This window comes from Doryrhamphus excisus, linkage group LG17 (genome assembly GCF_037039965.1).
Source record: "Doryrhamphus excisus strain RoL-2023G ecotype Guam linkage group LG17, RoL_Dexc_Guam_v1.1, whole genome shotgun sequence".
Lineage (NCBI taxonomy): Eukaryota > Metazoa > Chordata > Actinopteri > Syngnathiformes > Syngnathidae > Doryrhamphus > Doryrhamphus excisus.
Window position 1 is genome coordinate 2668658 of NC_136373.1, and position 9016 is coordinate 2677673.

General features: G+C 42.7%; 1 protein-coding gene across 1 annotated transcript; it reads left to right on the plus strand.

Annotated features, from left to right (window-relative positions):
• The first annotated feature begins 1807 nt into the window (after positions 1-1807).
• LOC131137650 (uncharacterized) lies at positions 1808-8803 on the plus strand. Its single transcript, XM_058085838.2, has 6 exons — positions 1808-4478; positions 6320-6429; positions 6502-6627; positions 7686-7792; positions 7864-8045; positions 8110-8803. Exons 1-6 carry the CDS (start codon positions 1965-1967, stop codon positions 8269-8271), a joined length of 3201 nt encoding a protein of 1066 aa, XP_057941821.2. The 5' UTR covers positions 1808-1964; the 3' UTR covers positions 8272-8803.
• The last annotated feature ends 213 nt before the right edge of the window (positions 8804-9016 follow it).

Consider the following 9016-nt stretch of genomic DNA (forward strand, 5'->3'; position numbering starts at 1 on the left):
GCGGCATGATAATGCACAGCCTCATTTTGCAATTGTTATTAAACCAAAGGCATCACCTCATGTTGCGGCATGATAATGCATAGCCCCCTGTTGCAATTGTTATTAAACCAAAGGCATCACCTCATGTTGCGGCATGATAATGCACAGCCTCCTTTTGCAATTGTTATTAAACCAAAGGCATCACCTCATGTTGCGACATGATAATGCACAGCCCCCTGTTGCAATTGTTATTAAACCAAAGGCATCACCTCATGTTGCGGCATGATAATGCACAGCCTCCTTTTGCAATTGTTATTAAACCAAAGGCATCACCTCATGTTGCGGCATGATAATGCACAGCCCTATGTTGCAATTGTGATTAAACCAAAGGCATCACCTCATGTTGTGGCATGATAATGCACAGCCCCATGTTGCAATTGTGATTAAACCAAAGGCATCACCTCATGTTGCGGCATGATAATGCACAGCCCCCTGTTGCAATTGTTATTAAACCAAAGGCATCACCTCATGTTGCGGCATGATAATGCACAGCCTCGTTTCAATTGTGATTAAACCAAAGGCATCACCTCATGTTGCGGCATGATAATGCACAGCCTCGTTTCAATTGTGATTAAACCAAAGGCATCACCTCATGTTGCGGCATGATAATGCACAGCCCTATGTTTCAATTGTTATTAAACCAAAGGCATCACCTCATGTTGCGGCATGATAATGCACAGCCTCATTTTGCAATTGTTATTAAACCAAAGGCATCACCTCATGTTGCGACATGATAATGCACAGCCCCCTGTTGCAATTGTTATTAAACCAAAGGCATCACCTCATGTTGCGACATGATAATGCACAGCCCCCTGTTTCAATTGAGCAATTCATCCACAATTGTCACCTCATGTTGCGGCATGATAATGCACAGCCCCCTGTTGCAATTGTTATTAAACCAAAGGCATCACCTCATGTTGCGGCATGATAATGCACAGCCTCATTTTGCAATTGTGATTAAACCAAAGGCATCACCTCATGTTGCGGCATGATAATGCACAGCCCCCTGTTGCAATTGTTATTAAACCAAAGGCATCACCTCATATTGCGGCATGATAATGCACAGCCTCCTTTTGCAATTGTTATTAAACCAAAGGCATCACCTCATATTGCGGCATGATAATGCACAGCCTCCTTTTGCAATTGTTATTAAACCAAAGGCATCACCTCATGTTGCGGCATGATAATGCACAGCCCCCTGTTGCAATTGTTATTAAACCAAAGGCATCACCTCATGTTGCGGCATGATAATGCACAGCCCCATGTTGCAATTGTTATTAAACCAAAGGCATCACCTCATGTTGCGGCATGATAATGCACAGCCCTATGTTGCAATTGTTATTAAACCAAAGGCATCACCTCATGTTGCGGCATGATAATGCACAGCCCTATGTTGCAATTGTTATTAAACCAAAGGCATCACCTCATGTTGCGGCATGATAATGCACAGCCCCCTGTTGCAATGGTTGCATCGTTGATCCATGACCATCACCTTATGTTGTAGTACAATAATGCACGGCCCTATGTTGCAATGGTACTGTAGCATGATCATCTGTGGACAAATGTGAGGACATTGGGAATATTACGGATATATTTTATTGTCAAACGGAATTATGTTTGTAGCAATTGTTCACGTACTTCCTGCGTTTGTGTTTGCCTTGCACTATTAGTGAGTGTGCAGGACCTGAAGTCAAGTTATACTGGGGTTTAAGCTCCCAGTCATGTGGGGATCAGGCTGGATTTAATCCTCCAGATGGAGTCTGAGGTTGTGAGAGAGAGAGAGTGACTGTTCAACTGTTCTCAAGTTGTTCTACGTTGTTTGGTGTGCAACAGGCAGAAAGCAACTACAGCTCATTCCTTTTTGTGCCAAACAAGCGTTTTCACACAGATCTTCCGCCACTCAGAAGGTTTGCGTTCCACTTTGGATGCCACACAAACTCTGGACCGAGCAAACTCTTGGAGTGTCTTTGGATTCTGGACTCTTTACTGGAGCGCCAACTGATCTCCAGTCCACTTTTTCAATGGCTCAGCCCGACTTGTGGCCCAACCCGGATCTGTCAAACTCAACCGTGGTTCACAGTCCGCTGGCTTTCTGTTCCGATGCAAACACACCCAGCGGAGGAGAAAACGGGAACAGAGAAGATGAGGAGGTGGAAGTCGCCGAGGAGGTGGGTGAAGACGTTCTACTGATGGCTGGAGCTGCTGGAGCAGAAGGTCCAGAGGAAGCTGAAGAAGGACTCCTCCCGACGCTGCTGATGCAAAGCGATGCCACAAAGGAGCAAGACGAGGATGCAGGAAGGCCGCCACAACCAAAAGGTGAAGAAGAAGCTTTCCACACATCGACTGGTGAGCCGTGCGACTTCCAAATCCAGAGTGTGCAACAGGAAGTTGAGGGCAACCAAGAGTCAGGTAATGCAGAAGACACAAACAAACGGCAGGTGAGCACAGTTGTAGAAGATACGGAAGAACCGCAGACAGCCATCAGGACTGAGGATTATGTTGTGACCAGCGACGGCATTCCGGTTTCAGAGACCAAACTAGAAAACGACGGAGAGGAGGGGATTATCCAGGAAGAACGCACAAATACAAAAGCGATACGGACCGCCGAAAACCCGATTTGTTTCTCAGCTGTGGTCCAAATGGAGAACATGGATGACCTGGATGGAATTAGCCACCAAGACCAAGAGACTGAGAAGGAGGTTAGAATCCCGGACGGGGAAGAACTCAGAACTCCAAGTTTTTGTGACGTTTCCCAACTGGTAGAAGATGAAAACCAACACAAGGACGCAGAAGAAGCTGGAACTGTAGCACACGGTCAACTAGATAAACCATCTGGGAATGAGGAACGCTCGCCATCCACGGAAAGACCCCACCCCACAAATACTGATCCCGAATGTCTTTCGCACTGTAGGTCATTGGGTGAAGGCCAGGAAGTCACAACAGATGCCAGAACATTAGAAGATCACCAGATAACCATGGATGAAGACGCTCACGACATTCAAGTCTCAGATACAAATTCCCAGCATTCCCATGAAGGGGAACCGACCATGGATGGAGTCGTTCTTCATGACCACATTGAGGACACTCCAGGTGTTCAAGCCTTAGATACAATTTCCCAGAATTCCCATGAAGGGTCACCGACCACGGATGGAGTCGTTCTTCATGACCACGTTGAGGACGCTCCTGGTGTTGAAGGCTCAGATACAAATTCCCGGGCGTCTCCTGAAGGGGCACCGACCACAGATGGAATTGTTGTTCATGACCACTTTGAGGATGCTCTCGATGTTCCAGCCTCTGCTGCAAATACCCTGAACATCCATGATGGTGGTGACTTGGAAACTTCCGAGACATGCATCAGTTCAGAGGACCTAAAGAAAGATGCTAGTCCGGAGGTAGCCATGGAAGTAGAAGGCAGAAGCGGTTTTCCTGAAAGTCGGGATATCATACCTGATGTTCCACCGATGGAACCTCCTGATTATCAGACCATGCAGCTGAGGAACACGGAGACAACCATCAACAGCATCTCAAGGCAGGAGCTCCAGGATAAGGAGATTTTGGACGGTGGTAACGTCTCCACGTTTGCTTCAGACAAGGACGCAAAACCAAGACCGGAAACTGAAGACACACCTGACCTTGCACTGGTATCTTCTTTGACTCAACTAGAGGAAGGAAGTTCTAAAGGAGGAGTCAAGGAGACGCATGGAAATGGAGAACCGGATCACATGGTTGAGCTTGAACACCAGGTTGAGGCTGCGACACAAAACGAAATCGAGCACGACCTTGGACCGGAGACGGATGCGGACCTTGGAGAGGACCTACATCAAGACGAGAAAGCAGAACCTGTGACCGTTTTAGATGATGACGTGGAAGACATAGCAGAACTCAAAGGCCTGAAGATGACTCTTCAAGGTGAATGTGTCCTACATCAGGAGCTTCAAGAAGAAGAGAAGCCAGTTAGGAATGAGTTAGACGTGGAGACAAATGGTCGAGTCAAGGAATTAAGGCAGGCCATGGAGAATGGAGTAACATCTCCTCAGCCACAGCCAGTAAGGAACGAGGTGAAGCTGTTGTCCACGAGGAGAAAAGACGACGCGTGGATTCAAACAGAGCAACCACAACAAGACCGGAAGGAGAGTTCCTTAAAAACACAAGAACCTTCCACGGAAGATCTCGGTCTTCCTGTGAGGGATGCTTGGATGAAGGAACTGAAGTCCGCCATCAAAAATGAGGTTCTGACCAACAAGAGAGAGCGGCAAGCCAAGAAGAAGAGGGTGGTGCTTTTAGAAGACGGCCAGTCGTTTTTCCCTCAACGGGAGAAGCCCACAGAGAAGAAGCAGGAGGCATCTAACAAAGCTGTGGACCGACCTTTGCTTCCTGTCAAGGAAGACACCACAGGAACACCACCAGACCAAGACCATGAGATCTCCCTTTATGTCAAGGTAAACATCTGCAACACAGAACCTTCAACATATGCAACCAACTCAGGAGTGTCCAAAGTGCCGCCCGGGGGCCATTTCAGGTCCGCCAGTGAAAATATGAAGAGTGGAATGTGTAGGAGTGCTGTGGTCCTGGAGGTAGAGAGCTAATCTTTGCATTCTCCACGGCTAAGCTGATTAGCCAGCTGCTGCTGCTTAGCTTCAATTCATTCCAGGCTTTTCCAGAAACTTCCGCTGCTGGAACCAACAGTGAGACGGACACGCACCTCAAAATCTTTCCAGCATGTGACAACACTCGGCTTGTTCTCCTGATCCCTTTCCTGCATGGATCCAATACACCTTTTATGTTAAAGTCAAGTTTTATGATAAAGTCATATACAAACATGGCATGATGTAGGGATACTGTAGGACAGCTTGGCACCTTTGATGCTAGCATGCTAACTGTTAGCATGTTAATATTTGAGCTAATTTTCTTATGTCTAAAGTCAACTACAAACATGGCATGATGTAGGGACACTGTAGGACAGTCTGGCACTTTTGATGCTAGCATGCTAAGTGTTAGCATGTTAGCATTTGAGCTAATTTTCTTATGTCTAAAGTCAAATACAGACATGGCATGATGTAGGGATACTGTAGGACAGCCTGGGCACTTTTGATGCTAGCATGCTAACTGTTAGCATGTTAGCATTTGAGCTAATTTTCTTATGTCTAAAGTCAAATACAGACATGGCATGATGTAGGGATACTGTAGGACAGTCTGGGCACTTTTGATGCTAGCATGCTAACTGTTAGCATGTTAACATTTGAGCTAAATGTCTAAAGTCAACTACAAACATGGCGTGATGTAGGGACACTGTAGGACAGTCTGGGCACGTTTGATGCTAGCATGCTAAGTGTTAGCATGTTAGCATTTGAGCTAATTTTCTTATGTCTAAAGTCAAATACAGACATGGCATGATGTAGGGATACTGTAGGACAGCCTGGGCACTTTTGATGCTAGCATGCTAACTGTTAGCATGTTAGCATTTGAGCTAATTTTCTTATGTCTAAAGTGAAATACAAACATGGCATGATGTAGGGATAGTGTAGGACAGTCTGGGCACTTTTGATGCTAGCATGCTAACTGTTAGCATGTTAACATTTGAGCTAATTTTCTTATGTCTAAAGTCAACTACAAACATGGCGTGATGTAGGGACACTGTAGGACAGTCTGGGCACTTTTGATGCTAGCATGCTAAGTGTTAGCATGTTAGCATTTGAGCTAATTTTCTTATGTCTAAAGTCAAATACAAACATGGCATGATGTAGGGACACTGTAGGACAGTCTGGGCACTTTTGATGCTAGCATGCTAACTGTTAGCATGTTAACATTTGAGCTAATTTTCTTATGTCTAAAGTCAACTACAAACATGGCATGATGTAGGGACACTGTAGGACAGTCTGGGCACTTTTGATGCTAGCATGCTAAGTGTTAGCATGTTAGCATTTGAGCTAATTTTCTTATGTCTAAAGTCAAATACAGACATGGTATGATGTAGGGACACTGGAGGACAGCCTTGGCACTTTTGATGCTAGCATGCTAACTGTTAGCATATTAGTATTTGAGCTAATTTTCTTATATCTAAAGCCAAATACAAACATGGCATGATGTAGGGATACTGTAGGACAGCATCTGCAGTTTCGATGTTAGCATGCTAACTGTTAGCATGTTGAAGCCACACTATATCAATACAAGGTCTAAAAACATAAAAAGCCCACCTTGACAGGTATTACTTATTCAAAGCAAGACTTGATGCTTACGTATATGTGATATAATTTGTATGTATGTGTGTGTATATATGTAGGCAGGGAGCGACGGGGAGAGCATCGGGAACTGTCCTTTCTCCCAGCGACTTTTCATGATCCTCTGGCTCAAAGGCGTCATCTTCAACGTCACCACCGTCGACCTCAAGCGGTAACCGTGGCGCCGTGTTCGCTTCTGCAGTCGGTTGACATGACGTGGTTTTGTCTTGTCCTGTGTCGCCAGGAAACCTGCAGACCTACAGGACCTGGCTCCTGGTACCAACCCCCCTTTCATTATCTTCAACGGCGAGGTCAAGGTGGACGTCAACAAGATAGAGGAGTTCCTGGAGGAGAAACTGACACCACCACGGTACATAAACACACGTACGCTCTGATAAAGCCTCTTGATAGTATGGGAATAAAGTCATTATATTATGGGAATAAAGTCATAATATTTAGGGAATAAAGTCATCATATTATGGGAATAAAGTAATCATATTAGGGGAATAATGTCATCCTGGGTAGTCATTGTAATCATGGGAATAAATTGATAATATGGGAATAAAGTCATCATATTATGGAAATAATGTGATCATATTATGGGAATAAAGTTATCATTTGATTGGAATAAGATGATCATATGGGAATAAAGTGATCATATGATAAGAATAAAGTGATTATTTGATTGGAATAAAGTGATGTATGGGAATAAAGTGATCATATGATGGCATAAAGTGATCATATGATGGAATAAAGTGATCATATTATGGGAATAAAGTGATCTCAATATGGGAATAAAATTATCATATTATGGGAATAAAGTGATGATATCACGAGAATGAAGTGATCATATTACGGGAATAAAGAGATCATATTATGGGAATAAAGTGATCATATTATGGGAATAAAGAGATCATATTATGGGAATAAAGTGATCATATTGTGGGAATAAAGTGATCATATTATAGAATAATTTGATCATATTAGGGGAATAAAATGATCATATGATAGGAATAAAGTGATCATATTATGGGAATATAGTGATCACAATATGGGAATAAAGTGATCATATTATGGGAATAAAGAGATCATATTGTGGGAATAAAGTGATCATATTATAGAATAATTTGATCATATTAGGGGAATAAAATGATCATATGATAGGAATAAAGTGATCATATTATGGGAATATAGTGATCACAATATGGGAATAAAGTGATCATATTGTGGGAATAAAGTGATCATATGACGGGAATAAGGTGAAATATTATGAGAAGAATATTTGTGAAGATGATGTAAGAAGAAAATAGAAATAAAGAGGAAAAAAAAGTGAAGCTGCTACAATAATGATAATATGAAGTACATGTACATGTATATGAAGTATATGATGGTAGTAATAACTTGTACCACATGCGATGGTACGGGCAGGTACCCCCGGCTGGCGGCTAAGCATGCTGAGTCCAACACGGCGGGCATCGACATCTTTGCCAAGTTCTCTGCGTACATCAAGAACGGCAGGAAGGACACCAATGAAGGTGGGACACAGCACTCAAACAGGAAGTTGGAAAGACCTCCTTCCTCCGTCTCACGGTTGTTTTGTGTTCAGTCTTGGAGAAAGCCTTACTGAAGTCTCTGCGCCATCTGGACGTCTTCCTGCGGACGCCTTTCCCCGACGAGTTTGACGCCGATGCCCCGGGAGATGTCCCCGAGTCCACAAGGAACTTCCTGGACGGGCCCGAGCTCACCCTGGTGGACTGCAACCTGCTACCCAAACTCCACATCCTCAAGGTTGGCGCTTCACGTGTGAAGATGATGTGCAAGATGATGGTTCTCATTCACGTTCATATTCCAGGTGGTAGCCAAGAAATACCGCGGCTTTGACATTCCGGCCGACATGGCGGCCCTCTGCCGTTACTTGGACAATGCCTACCAGAGGGAGGAGTTCACCAGCACCTGCCCCGCCCACACCGAAATTGAGTTTGCTTACCTGGACGTGGCAAAAAATATTAAATAGGCTTAAAAAAAACACACAACAACAACAACAACAAAGCCCACTCATTGGACGCTTGCTAATCCATACCTAATCAATACTCATTCCTATAGCCTCCTCATACATATACTATGTACTCTATGTACTACACTTGTACTTCACATACACCATACATACCACCGGACCCTAATATGGTATTCGCAACGGCATGAATGATTACTTTTTTATGAAAAATTAATTTGAACAAATACTTTATATTTGTATTCAGGAACAATTACTTGAATACAAATACTTTTCTCATCTCAACAAATACAAATACCAGCTGCTTTGCACACCCCTACTACACATGTAATACACATACACCACACATATACTACACACATGTATGATGTATTACACATGTATAAGAGGTGTATTGCATATGTATCAGAGGTGTATTAAACATGTATTAAACATGTATAAGAGGTGTATTATATATGTATTAGAGATGTATTAAACAGGTATAATATTATGATTAATAATAAAGAGCAAATATTATGGGAATAAAGTGTTGATATTATGGAAATAAATGTATACTTTTATGGGAATAACATCCAAATATATATATAATATGTATGCAATATATATATATATATATCAATAATACATATAATATATAATAATAATAATATAGAACATAAAATAATATATATAAATATATATATAAAATAATATATATATAAATAATGTAAAAATATAAACAAATATAATAAAATATTAAAATTATAAT